The 18,006-nt window shown below is 42.1% G+C and overlaps 1 protein-coding gene across 2 annotated transcripts; it reads right to left on the bottom strand.

The window, feature by feature from the left end:
• Window positions 1–1,026: 1,026 nt before the first annotated feature.
• rbm18 (RNA binding motif protein 18) lies at window positions 1,027–17,825 on the bottom strand. Of its 2 annotated transcripts, XR_011785166.1 has the most exons (7): window positions 17,679–17,825; window positions 17,096–17,209; window positions 10,239–10,365; window positions 7,053–7,139; window positions 3,072–3,201; window positions 2,424–2,680; window positions 1,267–1,313 (listed from the first exon to the last, which is right to left on the bottom strand). XR_011785166.1 is itself a non-coding variant. In XM_071913492.2 (6 exons), exons 2-6 carry the CDS (start codon window positions 17,200–17,202, stop codon window positions 1,130–1,132), a joined length of 600 nt encoding a protein of 199 aa, XP_071769593.1. In that variant the 5' UTR covers window positions 17,203–17,209; window positions 17,679–17,825; the 3' UTR covers window positions 1,027–1,129. The 2 variants fall into 2 exon arrangements, 1 of the variants encoding a protein (XP_071769593.1); XM_071913492.2 differs by lacking the exon at window positions 3,072–3,201 and having other exon boundaries at window positions 1,027–1,313; window positions 2,424–2,524; window positions 7,059–7,139.
• Between the last annotated feature and the right edge of the window lie 181 nt (window positions 17,826–18,006).

Here is an 18,006-nt window from a genome sequence, read left to right as displayed (position 1 = left end):
CTAAGTAACACAATGTTTCTGACTACATCTAAATGCTCAGCACTGTCAGCAAGAGCAAGCAGACAATAAAAGCGAGAGAGTTTAAATGTGTCATTAATAATGTCAGAAAGCATCAATGAATTGCGTTCAATGATAAATCTTGTAGTTTAAGAGCAATATAGAGAAGCAACAAAATGACATAAAACAACACAGTTAAGTCATGATATTTCTTTATTTTACCAATAATTGAAAAATGAAAACAATAAACAGATAGGGGGAAGGGAAATATCAAAACTCTCACCACACAAAAGTCAGTAAAAATAGTTTGGTTGCAGTCATATAAAACCTGGATCACAAAAAAAAACCTAAAAAAAAAAAAAAAATCCAACCCATCAGAAAAAGAGCAAGGATTTACACACAAGGAAAAAAAAACTGCAAGTGTCTCTGAGTGGCTTGTGGCTTGTTATCATTTGAACTCCATTAATACAGAGCTGTTACATACAGTATCTGTGTATTTCTCCCTCTACAGGGTAATAACTTAACAACAGAAGTAAACACACACAGTTCACTGCAGCCATTTAAGTTCATGGAAGTCCTGATTAAAAGACAAACTGCAGAGCAAAGCCTTCCAAAACCAAATCGTAATTACTAAGTCACCTGTAAGCACTATGATCTGACAGCGACTGGACAGGTCTAAAAGAGAAAAAATAAATCTGCATTTAGATTCCTTAACAATGCAATTTTTCCATGGCTCCTTATGTGAACACCGCTATGTGGTTCACCTTTGTTAAATCTCTACAAGAGTCAGAAAGCAGGCTGACAAGTGATCCAACATGCACAGCAGTCAGGTATGGGGGGACACACTTGAGTCTCAATAATATCTAATGGTATTATAAGCAATAATATCCAAAAACCCCTTTGTGTACTTTTCCCTGATTGCTTTCCACAGTGGAACTGACTGAACCATTCCCCAAAAAAGTCCCAGTGCTGTAGATCTGGTTCTCAAAGGATTTTTATTAAATTCAAACTCTATTTTCCCAGATATGATTTGTGTATAGTCTGTATAGTATTTGTATTTGTATAGTGTGTGTGTGTAGGTGGGGGTGGGGGCATGGTAGTGGAGGATCTCCCGAAAGAGTGGGAGGATGGGTCATCTCCTAAACTTGCGGAAGGGCCTGCTCTGGTTATTGTGGTGTGATTTGGAGTAGGGCTCCCAGCGTTTCCTCTCCGGCGGTTTGTTGTAAACGTACGCCGACGGACCGGCGTACTCCTCGTCCGGGTTCTCCTCCATCATCTGGAGCTTGGCCTCGATGGCTCGGATTTTAGCACTCGTACTGGAGAAAAGGAGGGGGAGAGAGTGAGAGAGAGAGAGAGAGAGGAGATATTAGCAACAATACTGCAGGGTAGCGAGGGAGGGAAGGGACAAACTGAGTGAGTGAGGGGACAGAGAGATCTTCGCTCTGGCACTGAGGGGAAAAGAGAGGAGAAACATTAGCACTGGTACTGATGGGAGAGACAGTGGAAGAAGAAAAAAAACCAAAACAAGAGTGAGAATGAGCAAAAGATTACCAGTTGTGCTGCAAGGACGAGGAAAACTCTCATTTAAATGGTGAAACAGACCCTGAAGGAGCGATTGAGAGGGTAGAAAAAATGATGGTGCAGGTGAAAGGGAGAGTGCATGAGAGTAAATGAGAGTGCAAGAGCAAGATAGAAGCATCAACAGAGAAGGAGAGAGAGAGAAGGAGGGAGAGAGAGAGAGGGGAACGAGAGAGAGTAGAGAAGGGGCATCAGGAAAAAAGGGAAATAGTGTGTTTATGTTTCACCTTTTCCTCTCTTTCCTCTCTTGCGCTGTGTGGAGAGAGTGGTTTTGAAGTTTACACTAAAATCGGAGTGTGCAGCCTTTCCTGAGGAGACGCCAATGAAGGCCTGCCACACACACTGGATTGTCTCCGTAACAACACCAGGAGTTCACACAAGAGGCCTTTTACTAACTTAACAGTGCTCCATTTGACTGGATTACCTGCTGTGTGTATGTGTGTGTGTGTGTGTGTGTGTGTGTGTGTGTATATGTGTGTATGAATGTAGGGTTGGAAGTGTAGCTGCAATGGTGGGAGCACTTTAGATTTTGCTTTGACAGAACTTCAACACTCTTCCACACAGACTCCTTTTGAACCAAAGTGTTAGTCCAGTTGTACTCATGAAGATGAACTCCACTTGAACTCACTGTTGTGAATGTGATCAGCCCACTCGCTCTCATCTAATACTATCAAGACCAGGCTAGAGTAGAATGGAGAATGTGCAAAGGTAGCAGTTGAAAACCGTCAGCAAAAAGGCTTAACTTCCCCCCTTGGATGTGATTGAAATGGTGAGAGGAGGAATGGTGGAAAAAGAGAAAGAAAAAGGCTGTGTGTGTGTGTGTGTATGTGTGTAGACATGGTACCAACCTAAGGTGGTTGGTTGGGACGGGGCCCTCCTCTGCTGTACCACTGCATGACGGCTCTAGGCTAGGAGGCATGGTCTTGTCGCCACGGAAACCCTCAAACCTCTGACAGAGACAGAGACGAGCGGGCAGAAAAAGTAATCCACATACATAATGATGGAAAAACAGATGGAAAGACAGATGGACAGAGACAAACGAAGGGAAGCGGGTACAGAAATTCGTGCAGAGGGGTAAAAGAACAGGTAGAGGCAAGAACAGGCCCTTACACAGGGAGATAAACACAGACAAACAGACAAACAGACATGGCAGCCAAAGGACATAACACGCAAGCCAGCAGATATACAGAGGCAGACAGACGGTCAGTGAGACAGACATACAGACAAACAGAGAAAGAGAGGGAGACAAACAACAGCAAGGTATCCTGTCAGTCAGATGTTTACAAACCAGCCAATCTCCTGATAAATCATCACAGCAGTTTTCTGGAGAATGAACTCCAGCTTCCTCCCACACAGCTGAGCACTACCCGTAAACGGTAGTGCCGAATTCAGCCGAGTCAAGCCTAGTCAAACCGAGTTAGGCCGGGCTTTGACTTTGGCCCTTTAACGTCTGGCGAAACACAAAGTAACCAAGCAGGACTGTGTGTCTGGCTTACAATCGCACGCTAAGGGAGGAGGGTGGATATAGTGGGAGCAGCTGAAGAGCAATAACCCACGTCTGCGTTCATTCCTCTCAAAACCGCCTTCCAACCATCTGCACCAGCCAACACTGACTGCTCTTAAAACCTGTGGAGAAGAAGAGAAAAACAAAACAACATGTTATATGACAGGTATGATAAACCCCAGTCCTGCTGGTGCAGCAGCAGCCATGTGCAGTACGACCACGCTTTCAAATCATCTGACAAATTTGAAAAGCAAAATCCATTAGTGGAAATAGTACTGTTACATGTGTGCTCTCTCTCTCTCTCTCTCTCTCTCACACACACACACACACACACACACACACACACCATCTTTACATACTGTCCAAAAAGATAAATAACATGCACTGTATATCCAAGAATAGGTCTAAAACAATGACCCCTCCACCACCCAGGACCCTTCCCTTCCACCTATTCCTAAAGGCATGTAGCTGGAATGCATAGAGACTCACATACAGCCAGACAAACAGGCCATACTGAATCTGTATACAGCCAAAAGCTGACGTCATGGGAGAGTGAGCCGCTCTCAACAAGACCCAAAATTGAAAAACTGACACGCTGGTGCTGTGCATTTGAATTACCTTTTGATGTGAAATCAATAATGTACAGAAGAAGAGTCAACAGTAAAAAAAAAAAAAAAAAAGACTATCAAAAGACTATCTTTCTCTTCCAATAGTTGTGCTTTTGACTCTAAATACACTAGGACATTAAGCTCATAGTTACATTTAGGCATTTAGGAGCTGGTCTTAGGGTTTAAGTAAGTGGTTAAGGTAAGGATTAGGTTATAGTTTAGAGTTAGGGGTTATGGTTGGGATTAGGGTGAAGTTATGGATATGGTTAGAGGAAGGTTTAAGGTACTATATGATAAAGGGTTAGTGATGATGAGATTTTGAATATTAATCAGCTGCAGGCCCAAATAGGATAGAAGAATGTAACATGCATAACAGACAAATATGCCAAACTGTATATAGTACATACAGTAATGGATTAGGCTAAGAATGGTTGAAACAGTATCCATATATAAGTAGGTTCACCACACACTACTGTAGACTAACTTGCTTTAATCTTTATTTTCATGTGTTGTTTGCTCTCAAAAGTTTTACTTGCGGAGCTTCATGAAAATAAAGACAGGTTAAAGCAAGTTAGTCTACAGTAGTGTGCGGTGAACCTACTGATATATGGACGTTGCTCATTCCTGCATTCACCATCACCTTAGAAGAAACGCACATCTGTGCAGAGCTGCACATATATAGTTTGGTTGAAATAGTATGTGTGGAAAGACTTAGATATTTGGAAAGACTTGGGAGGAACAATTTAATAAATGTTTGTGAACATGATCTCCTCTGTCTCAAAGCTATGTAATAAAGTCAAGATGTACAGCCTGGAACTCCACTGACAAAGACTTAGACACTGACTGTGTCTCTGACTCACTTATCCCTGCGTGTAACTGCAGGGTTGGAATCGGCGAAGAGGGACTTGCTTAAAAAAATTACTTGAGCACAACTGCATGGCGCTTAAGTGAAGGTCTGAATTGGACCCACTGTGAGTTCTGGAAAATTTTGCAAACACCACTTGGGTAATAATGTTAAATCGCATAGTAACAAATAGCGACAGTAGCAGATTTATAGACAGCTCTGTTGGCAGCAGGGTGATAGGGACAGCTGTGGCGTAGAGAGTAGGCAGGCTGTACTTCAACTGGAGGACCCAGATTCAAGCTTCCATGTCGGCAAGCATCCACCCTGCTGAAGTGTCCTTGACCGAAACACTGAATCCCTACCAGCTACAGGGGCGCTGCTCTGTAACAGACCCTTCGCTCTGACCTGAGGGCGAGCAAAAATACATAGAACCATGGGGTTCCATAACATATCAAACTATTAATATTAGGAAAAGATCAGAAGATTGTGGGGATGTACAGGAGGTACGCCTTAGCAGGGCTGGCTTAATGGTGTGAGGTGTCTTGGGGAAAAGCTTTTGAGGTGATGGGTGGTCCTGGTCTTAATGGACTGGTACCATCTTCCACAGGAATGCTTTTGGAGGACTGGACAAGAATGGCAATCCTTCCTGAACTTTTCTTCCCCTAGAGTCATGCAGTTTGTCCTTAGAACAGGAAACAAACTCAGACTGTGATGGAGGATGTGAGGATAGTTTTGATTACGGACTTGTAAAATTGGCCCAGGATTGGCTGTGAGATGTTGAGCTTTTGCAGATGCTGCAATAAGCACATCCTTTGTTGGGCACAAGATGTTGTGAGCAAGGCGGTGACAGTGTCCCCAAGGAACTTGAACGACTCAGCTGAGTTCTCAGTCGGGGCATTGATCAGCAGAGGTGATGAGCAGGTGGATTCCACTGGAAGCCAATCCTCATCTTCACAGTTTTTAATGTGTTCATCTCGAGGATGTTGAAGGCACATCATGACATGAGATGGTGTACTCTGGTGTACCTCTCTCATATACATGAACTCATCTTTGTTGATATGGAGGTGCACCACAGTGGCGTTGTCCGCAATCTTAACATTTTTCAGCTGAGCTCACAGCAAGGTCTGACTGCAGCCTCACATATCCATGCCATCTAGGCCTATCTGTTGGGAAGTCCGCAATCCACCAATAAATTGAGGTAGTGATGTTAAGCAGGAACAGTTTGGCATGGAGCAGTTACAGGATGATAGTGTTGAACATGTGAAGCTTAAGCCACAAAAATGACCAAGGCCCAGGAGCCAGGAGTGCCCAGGTATTCCAGGACTAACTGTAGGTCCATGTTCACGGCAATGTCTATTGATCAATTTGCCCTGTTGGCAGACTTCAGGGTGACAAGGAGAAGGTCTGTGATACATTTCAGATGGGATAGTATCAGGACTTCATTATGACTGGAAGTCTGTGCCTCTGGGTGGAAGTCAGTGAGGCAGATAACCTTGTCCTTCTTGGGAACCGAAATGATGATTTGAAGCAAATAGGGACTTGATTAAAAAAAACGAAGCTGCATGTATCTTCACCAAAATTAACCTGCAAGGTATTTGGTGTTTGAGTTGACTTGCCAAATGACATTGAGAGATTGGTATTATTGGAACAGTTGGGATATAATCAGCAAAATATTTTTTTTAATGGCATCACTAACCAAAGCTAAGTATGGCTGTAATGGTAATCATGATGGCCATCTGTGAGCAGATTTATCCAAAAGCTTGTTGTCTCAGAAGCAGCAGCATTGACCTTGACCTGGCCCTACTACGTGTGTGTGTGTGTGTGTGTGTGTGTGTGTGTGTGTGTGTGTGTGTGTGTGTGTGTGTGTGTGTGTGTGTGTGTGAAGGGCGTGATTCGTCTCTATACAGGATATCCCTTCACCCTTTGCCAGCAGGCTGTCTATTGTTAAGAGACAGGCTTAGGTTGCTGGGATCACTGCTCTACCTAAACTGACTACTGTACTAGTAACTGGTGAAAAAGAATATCAACAAATGCTCATATTGTTTCTCCACAATTTTGACTCACCAAATTCTCTGGTCAAACACTGTACTTGCGGTGACAGGGCATTCAAGAATGTGCTTCAACTTAAGAATCGGTTTGTTATTCCTCTATTCCTTTCTCTCTATGGCAAGCAGAGGAGAAATTCCCTTACTGATCTGTCTTAGGACATACGATTGATTTTTTAGATCTCTGAAAGTCAGCAGTATTTACCTTTCAGTGCACAGAGGGATATAGTGTGTGACTCTATGGTAACCCGTCAGAGATGTTTGATGTAATTTTTAAATTGTGTACTTTAATAGATAGTGAACAGTGGAGAGAAACAGGAGTGGAGGGAGAAGTGGAGATGAAAGACTTGACGACAGCGGACACAAACTGTATCCAAACCCAAAATGTCCCAAATAAATGTGAAGCGTCTCTGTCAGCTGAACCAACATGCCTGAGATGTTTAGTTTTGTAAAATGGAATTGAGTTTGACACTTACCCTTACCTGTGCATGCGCCCAGCGCACGACTAACTTCTTGGACAAGGCTAGCTTCCCATTTAAACGCTGGATAGCCCTTTCTGCCTCCTGCAAACACTCACACATACACACAGGGAAAGAAAGACGACAAGAGAGAGAGAGAAAGAGAGAGAGAGATTCTTTACAATCATAATTATAAATCATCCTTGATGATTGCACCAGTGTCATTAAATCATTAGTCTTCATAATGGAGAGATAACAGAAACAACAATAGCTGATAATAGGCCACATTGCCTGTAGATAGGCCTCACTGAGGTGTGTATGTGTATTTGTGTGTGGTGTGTGTCAGAGAGAGAGAGAGAGAGAGAGAGAGAGAGAGAGAGAGAGAGAGAGAGAGAGAGAGAGAGAGAGAGAGAGAGAGAGAGAGAGAGAGAGAGAGAGACAGAAAGAGAGAGAAAGAAAGAGACAGAAAGAAAGAGTTTGCATGCGGCTACATGTGCTTTGATGCTAAATGAAGCTGAATGAATGTAATGAAGTACTTTATGTGTGTGCGTGTGTGAATGTGCAAGTGTGTGTGTGTGTGTGTGTGTGTGTGTATCTGTCTGAGTGTGCATGTGAGATAAACACGCACTTCCTCTATATAATCCTTTTGGGAGGGCTTTATATCCCACTGAAGACACTAGCTGTGAAACTAGATCCTTATCTTGGTCCCCAGGCACACTACAAAAAACAAATACTGCCTACTAAGACAGTGATGTAGAGCAGTGATCCTTTTAAGACGTTTTCAGACATGTGGTCCACTTCAGTAAAGCACACAATCAGTTACTGATTGGAAATATCAAATCCATAAAGGGATTAACCCATGATAAAATATGTTTATAAGACTGGGTGTGCAATTTTTTGACAAAGTTAAAGGATAAGGCCGGTGTTTTTTAATGCATTGCTTACCGTCAACAAATCCTATGAAAATAACAAAATCAACAATGCGTTTGCTCTACTCCCGTTGCTTTCTGACTTCCCACGTACCGTTTTTAGCCGTCAACCCGCAAGTCATTGGCTCCAATTGTAAGCTAAAAACCTTGAAATACAGCTCACAAAGACATAGTTTCAATTTTAAAAATCGCTAACTGTTACCACGAAAAGTCAGGCTGTTGTAGTTATTACCAAATCAAATTCAAATAGGAACAAATTCTTCATTACACCGGGGACTATTTTCGGTGCTTCAGAACTACTTTCTTGACATTGCAAACGTGTTTACAGCCGGCTTATTAAGTTGTTTGAGGAAAAAGTCGGCTGGCCCGGTGCATCGTGATGATGAAATATGTTGCCCAGAGCAGCGGCATGGCTCTTTGATGTGTTTTTAATCGTTTTTTTAATACAATGGAGTTCTATGGCTGCTGGGACATGGCTGCATTGGGCACCGGCTACATGGACGAGACTTGTTGGCAAAACAAAATCATTGCTGATTTTGTTATTTTCATAGGATTTGTTGACAGTAAGCAATGCATTAAAAAACACCAGCCTTATCCTTTAAACTGTTTCTTTCTTCATGTTCTGTACATGTGCACAAAATCACAAAGCACGTCTGAGCTCGCACCAAGATACACCAGCAATTCAACACAAGTGTATACGAGGTTAGAGTCAAATCTACTGCTGTTTTACAGCCTCATCTTGTCTTCTTTCCCTGGACAAGATGCACTGTAAAAAAGTACTTTTAGATGGAACTTCGGCAAAAATAACAACTTTAATGCTCATTTCAATACACACATCCTTAAAATGTCATGTCTTAAACCATGACCATGGCTCAGTAACATCATTTTTTTATTAAGTGTCTTCAACACTTTTTGAGTCAACAGCTTTCTCTCTGGCAGGCGAGTGAAAGAAGTTTGCTCTGTGAAACAATCACTTACTAAAAAAACTTAGTAAAAAAATAGGGATATTAAGAATTGTGTGTATTATTTGAGCCACCATGGTGTTTTAAATAATAAGGCAAAGTACCATCATCTTCATTAACGTTATAGCTAGGTTAGCATTCAATGTTGTTTGTTAACGTTAACAAAAGTATTAACAAAGACTGCACGCATAACTAATGATGCGTGAGAGATGAGGCTGCGGCCATTAATTTTCTGTGTTTTGTTACTGGTACTCAATTCAACTGACGTTTGTGTTAGCCGGCTAGCTTAGCTGAGGAGACGGCTGCTGCTGCTTCAGGCTGGTCTAACAAATTAATTCAGTAAATTTGCAGGTCGGGTTAGCTACGCACGACAGGTGATCAAGGGTGTTTTGTTTTGGTCTCCTTTCAAACTAAATGCCTTCATTGTTGGTTAAGCTCTGTTGACAGGAAGTACGCTGTTATGGTAATGTTGTCAGTTAACGTTAGGCAGCCTTACTTGGTATTATCCAAAACATCCATGTAGCCAGCTTATCAGTGATGATATTTTAAGATGTGCCTGCATTGTAAAATATTGTTTTCTGATTTATAGTTATGGATCAGAGGTAATTTGGAAACTCCGAGGCCCATAAATTACATTCTGTTCCTATTTAAATAATGTGGGCCTGTAAGCACACACACACGCACGCACACACACGCACGTACACAAACACATATACGTGCACACACACACGCACGCACAGGCAGGCAGGCACACACACACATACACACACGCGCAAAGGCAAGCACACACACACACACACACAAACACACACAGATATGGCTGAGAACCGGACAGTTGGAGAATTGGATACTGTAGATAGATATATGTTATAGTCTATCTTTCTATCTATCTCTCTATCTATCTGTTTACATCTACCTTATTGTATGATCAGCCTAATGAAATCGTAGCCATTGTGTTCAGTTATTTATATCAATGGATCTGTAATAGTAATAAACTGTTTAATTTGAAACATTTTCCCATGTTATCATTGTATTTTCAGTAAGAGTAAAAGAAGTAAAAAGCATTTGGTTTATTTTCAGTGGATCTGGTTCTATGTGGAACCAATTCTATACTATAGAATACTTCACTTATCACTTTACTCCATACAGAACCTTTTTTGATAAGAGTGTGATCATCCTAAGATAGTTAGAAACCTTGCAGCTCAAACAAGTTCACCTAGTGATGATGTCAGAAGTGTAACAGACATCACGGTTCTGCACCTTAGCTGATCCCATGGAGACTGAGTGTAGAGGTGAGGAGTGTGTGTGCGTACCTCTCTGGTGTGGAAGTTGACAAAGCAGTAGCCCCGCGGCTGTCCCTCCAGAGGCCCCGACTTATGGAACAGGAAGTCAAACTGTTTCACCTTGCCAAACCTCTCCAACAACTTCACCAGGTGATACCTGGAGGGGGAGAGAGCAAGCACGGGACAGAGAAGAAGAAGGAAGGGTGCAAGAAAAAGACAGAAAGACAGAGGGGAGGAGAGAGAGTCAAATAATGAGGAAAAGGGGAAAGAGAGGGATTCAGATGTTAAAGACTAGAAATAAAAAAAATGAATTATGTAAAACGTCCCTTATTACAGCTCATCTCTTCCAACTGTTTTAATCAATGAAAAATATTATTAAAAGCCTGATCTAACATTTCCATCACGCTCCATTTATAGGTCAACATTGTAAAAACAGCCACATTGATCTGCTCCACACTGAATTTGCCACCCTACAGCCTCTGAAGCAGTCAGCTGTAAGTAGGCCTAATGAGAATGACAGCTTTCTCTCCCTGACACCTTTTTAGCAGCAGGCCAGCTGGCGTGGCAGGCCGGGTGACAGTAAATCTCTTATTGAGACAATGCTGAGGATACAGTAGCAGGACAATGAGGGAATAAAACAGAGGAAGCCTCCAGTCCCTCCTGAGCACCGCACTCTGCACAAACAACCTCCACTGACAGTCCAGAGCTGCCTGGGACCATTACACTACTACTGAACATAGATATGTGGTCAGTGAAGAGCTATGCAGTGTGTGTGTGTGTGTGTGTTACTGACCAATAGCAGCCATGGGAAATGCATTCTACTGACAGTATGGAAAAGTGGATGGGCAATGAGGTCAGGGTCACCTGCAAGCTATAGTCACTATATCATTAATGTACATACATAGGCCCTGATTGAATGTTGCCGTTGCATACTGATCAGTATGGGCTTTCACAGTACACTAATTTCAGAAATTGTCATAAATGAAAAGATTTCTGTGCAGCAAGTATACTTATAATGGCTTTTGCATCAGCTTTTGACCAGTGTTTGTCAAGAGGCCACTATCTAATAAGACCTACAATGATATGAAATGAAATTACCAAGATTTCAGTGTTACTGAGTGATGATGAAATCAGCCCTTTATAGAAAACAACAAGAAGAGAGATGATAGACGTGCTATGCTCATACTTCTCCATGTATCGAATTTAGTTTGTGGAAAATTGTCATGTCCTGTGAGTTTTTAAATGTGTAAATATAGAAATGTGTGCAGCATGGTTCACATGCTGTACTAGGGATTGACGGTACTGCATACTGGGGGTTTGGTCTGAGTGAATGAGAGCACCGATGGCTGAGATGACTCAGCCTTACTCTGTGCTAGCAATGGTAGCTTTGCTTTGAGGTGGTTACGCATACTACTGCACAGTGTTGATGGACTGTGTGAATTAACTCTATGATTGACTGCACTGGTTTCTCTGCATCGTGTGCCTGGTTAGTAGACAAACTAATGACAGACTAGCTAGTTTACTTGTTTAATATCACCCTTGTGTGTTCAAGGAGGTGTAATGTCACTTTTTACGGACAGTTTTAACACATGGGAATAATACTTTTATGGAAAATAGCTGGTCGCTACTGGTTTGCATTATCCAAGTTTAAATTACAAATTGGTAACCGTTTGTAAACAGCTATGCGGGCCCACATAATTGTTCACATCCCTATGCAGTACTCTTACGTTCTGTTGTGTGCAGACTGAGCAATTGGTCTAAGGCTTGATTTTCCATCTGACGGACAAAAGTCATGCAAATCTACTTCCCCAACACATCCACTACAGTGCAAACTAAGAATCCATTATCACTATACTAGATCCTCTTAATTCATAACTCATTAAAACACCTCTTAAATATCTGTTTTTCTTGGGTGAAAGGTAATGAGACTAAGCCGTGGCATGGCTCGCTTCTGCAACAAACGGTCCTTCACCAGTAATCACCTGTGCAAGCAGTACCTGTTCGCAAAAGAGTAAGCACATTAAAGTAAACATAAGCACATGCCCCAATGCTCACCACACAAAATAACTATGGCCATATTTTGCCCCAATTAAAACTGTAGATTACTACAGAGGAAATTCCAATTCCATGGCTATTCTCAAACCATTCTAATCTTAAAGATCTGGCAGAATTTGGTATATAATTTGTTCAAAAGATTCAGGGTAAAACTTGCAACTCGTTCCATGAATGTTCCCAAATTAATTAATATAATTAACGTAATTTTTTCAACATATCTTGTAGTGTGTGTTCAAGGTGACATCCACTCCAGTTGACTATGTGATAAATATACAGTACTTGCCAATTACCATTGTGTGATTTGCCTTGAATGCAGAACTATATTGTACTTGTGAATCATTTGATTCCCTTGGGAATCAAAGCAAAAAAGGCAAACAAACCAAAACAAAAACACATGCAAAAAAAGCAATCAACTAACAACTTCCTTTGTTTTGTTATTGTTTTTTGTTTTTCTTTTTTACAAAAGGAGGACTTACACCTTGTGTGGCTGACAAGGCCTGGGAGTGACCCCAGGTGCTTGTATAACAGTTCCAGAGATATTAAGGCTGCAGCCTTTTATTGTTTAGTTGCTCGAACACAGTTATTTTTAATCCTGAAAAGCTTTGTGTGCGTACGTGTGTATGTGTGTGCATGTGACCACAAATGCGTTTTTATGACGTTAATGTGCAAGCACGCATGTGTATGTGTGGGATTCAATGTGGGATATGGGGGTGAAGTGTGTGTTTGAGCTACAGGTTGTACTAATGTCTTCCACCATTCAACAGCTCCCTAGAGGGCTTTAGACCAAGGAGAGTTTCTCCTTTTCCCAGACAACACCCTGCACACTTCCCATGTGAAGGTGGCTCTTCCTGCACTGGCACTGGCCTTATATATACTGTATGTATATATATAGAGAGAGAAAAGCTGCTATACAATTAAAGTTTATCATAATAAACCTTTTTTTGTGTAGCAGCTTATCAAAAACAGAGTTTTAAGAGAATATAAATTCATAACCTCAATAATGTATAGACGTATGGGTGTGTGTGTGTGTGTGTGTGTGTGTGTGTGTGTGTGTGTGTATGTATAATTGTGTGAGAGAGATTAGATGGCTGACACTCCAAGAACATTTTTGGATGCTAGCGAGCCGGACCACAATGGCCCGCTCCTCTTGGGGGCTGTAAAAACCACCGGAGGAAGAGGAGGAGGGGGAGGAAGGGGAGGAAAGGGAGGAGGTGGGGGATAGGGAGAGTAAAGTTCAGAGAGGGGATGTTGGGGGCAAGGTGAAAGGTGGAGGAAGAGGAGGATAGAAGAAGAGGGGAGGTGAGAAGTATAGAGGGAAGTGGAAAGGCAGGTAGCAGAGATACAGGAGCTATAGGAACCAGAGGAGAGGAAGGAAGGAAGGAAAGGGGATGTGAGTCCAGTCCAGAAAAAGATAAGACAAGGGTTTGGTCCAGAAAAGTGTAGGTCAGAAGGGATGGAAATAAGCTCAGAGAGGAGGGGGGAGGTTCTGACTTTCTGGCCAGGCAGCTAAATCAAAACCTGCAATAACATCTTCAAAATTAAGGAAGTCATTTTTTATTTCTTTTGCTATTTAAGTTTAGAGCTAGGCATAAGGCCTCTAGTATGATTAAACTGAGGGATAGGGATATAATCAGGTTCTTCAGTGAAAAACGAGACAGGTATGCAACTTAGAAAGTAACAACCTAGCCAGAGAGAGTAGAAAGAAGGAGAGGGAGATGGAGTACAGTGAACGGGTGAAATAGTTGCTGGCAAACCCCCCTGCTCTCTCTAAGCAGCCGACAGCATGGCAAACTGAACACCTGGTGAAAGCAGCAGTTACACCTGCGTTCTCCCCGCTCTATGGCTGAGACTGAGAGAAGGGCAAGCAATGATGCAGAAATGTATTGGACTCATACAGTATCAAATATTCACTTCAGCTCTGGGTAAAAGGCCATTTCAGTGGTGAGGAGTGAAAGAGATCATGACTGATTACCAGTCCTTTGCTTCTGAGGTGCGAAGTTGAGAGGCCTGCCATCATCGTCTTTACGGAGCATTCATTAGCAGAGAAAATAGAGTTAGCCGAGGGAAAGATGATGAGAGAGAAAGTCAGGATGGTAAGACCGGGGTTTAGGTTTTTGTCATATGTGGAGCTGTTACCAGAGATAGAGAGAGAGAAAGAGAGAGAGTTTGCTACACATAGAGGGGGGAAAGAAAGGTCAGTCAGTTTTTGAAATCACATACTTGGTGGTAACACAAGAGTATTTTTTTTTTCTCCAAGTCTGAGAGTATCATTGCAAGCTAGGAGCCCTATGGGAAACTTCTATCCCTCTTCCAATGAGGAAACTTGAGATCAATCACAACACACACACACACACACACACACACACCAATATCCATCTTTCTGTCAGAGCACAAATTACACACAAAGAAAGCACAATCTTCTTACTTCACCACATCTTAATCACTCTAATACTTTTCCCTGACCAACCTGACCAATGCAGAATAAGACACGTCCAAAACACTCAGATCAGCCAATGAGGATAGCAGACACTTGGGCCAAATACAATAATAGTATGACTCTAAAAAAGTATTGCCATTTTGTCCTGCTATAGGCCTATATTAAAATTGATTATTCGTTCATTTGACTAAAGTAAAAAGCTGGAATAATACCCCTTGACGAAATAAAATGCCACAATCAATAACACTTGAAAAGCCATCAATCAATTACTAGATTACCTTCAACAGCTTCAAACTTTCAAGTACAAAAGAATATTGTGGTATTTCAGTAGAAACCTGAACTGAAGAAAAAAAAAAGAAATATAAATATATATATATTTATTTTGGGGGTTTTTTTCTTGGCGTCAGAACAATTCAATATTGTTCAGAAATAAGTAATTATTGTGATATTATAATATATATATTTTTTTTACAAGCTAAGCCTATGTCTTCTTCAATTTTCATGCTCCTTATCCAATATCCTGTTCTAACAAACTCTCACTCACTCTCTCCCTCGGCTTGGTGCCTCTTCTGTGCGAAGTAACAGATTCTCTCGAATAGAGGAAGCCTAGTTTAGCTAAAACATTTGGTGGAATAAATGATGTTAATATTCACCGTTTATTTTATATATTGAAAGAAGTGTGTGACTTTCACTGATCTGGCCTCATAATCAGCACCTTGCATTTCGGGTGTGCATTCCTTCTCAAACTTACTGCCACTGAGCCTGGACTACTAGGACAAACACAGGGAGCACTGCGTTCACTGCCCAGGAGCTAATTAATCTTCCCAATCAGCAACAGGGGCCACGGGCATTTCTCTTGTTTTCCCTCCATACTGTGAAGTACCGGGCTATTTAAAGAGAAGCAGAGCAGAGCAGAGCAGGGAGAGGGGAAGGAAACGCCTGTCTAGACGCCCACCAGAGCTGCGGCCCATACATTCTCCAGCAGCCCCCACAGGCACACAAACACACCCCTTACCCCCATTACCTAGCTTCTCCCCATCACAGAATATGCAAGGGTGCTCTCACACACATTCAGGCACTCAAACACACACACCTCACTTTATGCAAACTCAAGAACGCAAGGATGCTTGCATGTTCATATAACGTTGTGTATAATGAGACACTATAATGTGCACAGCCACACACCTCACTATGTGTAAACCTACCCCTCCACTAACTGCCCCCCCATACACTCAAACATGGTTGAGTACTTGTTTACGCACACACCTACACACGTGTGTGTGTGTGCACAAACACACACACACACACAATCATCTCCAGGTTGACAGAAAGAGAGTAAACAGGGCAGGTGAGTGAGGAATGATGGCTGCCCCTCAGCAGAGCAGGTCTCCACGCCTCGCTGCCTCTCTTTCACACACCCAGCCCTGTCTGCTCAGTCTCAGCCTCGGACACACACACACACTCTCTCATACACACACTCACACACACACAGTTAATCAATCATACATGCACACACAATGCACTGCCTCTGTATGTGGCAGAACCAGGCAAAGTAAAAAGCAAGGCCTAAGGTTCATAACAGGGACTTCCTTACAGCGGCCTCAAATCAAACACTTGTCGCTGCTAAAATCAAACACTAAACTCGTTCTTCATTCAGTTGGCTGGTTCACATGTGAGTCTAGAGATTTGTACCTTTTGGTGAAATATAGATTTGAGGTTTTATTCTGATAACTTTCAATGTTTCAAATTGGGATGACTGGATTGTAGATGACTTCTCACAATTTTGAGGGCACAGTAACCACGCTATCACACTATCTCACTGGTAAAATTCACTTATGCAGATGAGTTGATCACATTGTCTTACACATTTTCACATAAAAATAGGCCCCTTCACTGATTATTCCCTGATATGAAGCATGCATCATAATGCAACAAGCCTGTTCAAATGTTTTGATCCAACAAAGCCATTTTTGATGTGACAAATTATTGATGCAACAAGCCGTAAAAGTTACACAAAAGCTGCATCAGCACTGTCCAGAAGGAAATGGAGTGATAATTGACAATACTGATGGGTTTGGGTCCATTAGAGATCTTGTAGCCTCTTATCTAGTGGCATAGTATTTCTAAACTTTTAGCGACATTGGCAGCTGACTAGCATCTCTTTTTACCAATGCCCCCACACTCCTAATTAATGTTGGAGTTTGTTGAATAAAGAGACAACCAAGAGCAGTGGGATAGTAAGGACAGGAAGATGGATCACCAACAATAAATGGAGTGCAAGCCTCAGAGAGAGAGAGAGAGAGAGAGAGAGAGAGAGAGAGGAACCCCTGCCTAAGAAGAATGCGATAAGATAAAGGGTGGGAAACTGACTGAAGCTGGCCGGGGACTTACTCACTCTGTGATTTTGGGATCGATGTTGCCTATCCATAAGCGGTTTCCATCGTGGGTCGCACTCTCTGAAATGATGGAGGCATTTTCCACCGTCTCTGCTGCAGACGACATGTGTCCTCTGAAGGAAGGAAGGAGGGAGGGAGAGAGATATATAATGGGAACACGTGAATAAGTTTACATTTTTGCATTTGTGTCCATGTCAGAGCTGTTTGCATTGTTTTGACTAAAATGTTCAGGCAGTAACCCTAGAACATCATATTTAGCTAGCGTAGAGTAAATAATGTCGATGCACACTGTGACAATACATTATAATGTTATGTAACGTTACCGTGCTTATTGGGATTTCTATATAATTTAGTAAAATGTTGATGTTTGCCATCTCCTTCAAATTTTGAATAACGACAAATACTTGTCATCAGGTTGTCATGTATGGTAATGGTGTATGAATTTTGATTAGTCACGGTGCCAAACAAAAACGAGGTTACCCTGAAGGTAAGGTTAGCTTGCTGTTAGCTAATCAACTGTTTCACATATCCGCTGTTAACTAGTTAGCTGCGAGCTACCGCCTGCTGCAACGGTCACTTTACCTCCTTGTTCCGTAAAACGTCTCCCTGATAGCAAACTGTTCACCTAATTCGCAACTGATTCCTACTTTCAGGAAGATTCAGTCATATCAAAACATAATCCTGGTCATTTCGAGCAATATTCTTCCCACAAAATTAACTTAGCTCGCACAGATCACCTGCCGTTTGACAACAAAGGCGCAGGCTGATGTCGTAGTTCGTATAACCGTTACGGAATCAAGAGGCGCGCTCGATTTGTTTCTCCTTCTCTGCTCGTCTATGTTTTCTCCGGTATTTGTGCTCTCATCGGTTATGAACTCCGCTCACCCGGACCATCGTTTAATACATTTCA

The sequence above is a fragment of the Centroberyx gerrardi genome, chromosome 2 (genome assembly GCF_048128805.1).
Source record: "Centroberyx gerrardi isolate f3 chromosome 2, fCenGer3.hap1.cur.20231027, whole genome shotgun sequence".
In the NCBI taxonomy this organism is placed as follows: Eukaryota; Metazoa; Chordata; class Actinopteri; order Beryciformes; family Berycidae; genus Centroberyx; species Centroberyx gerrardi.
Note: the sequence above shows the minus strand (reverse complement) of the source record. Positions and strands in the feature narration are given on the sequence as shown.

Excerpts from the sequence above, each read along its gene's own strand:
- rbm18 (XM_071913492.2), bottom strand. The coding sequence starts at position 17,202 with ATGTCGTCTGCAGCAGAGACGGTGGAAAATGCCTCCATCATTTCAGAG. Across the intron at positions 2,525-7,058 it reads TGCGCTGGGCGCATGCACAG|AGGTTTGAGGGTTTCCGTGG; the intron begins GTAAGGGTAAGT and ends TGTCTCTGTCAG. Across the intron at positions 1,314-2,423 it reads GTCCCAACCAACCACCTTAG|TACGAGTGCTAAAATCCGAG; the intron begins GTTGGTACCATG and ends CCTTTTCTCCAG.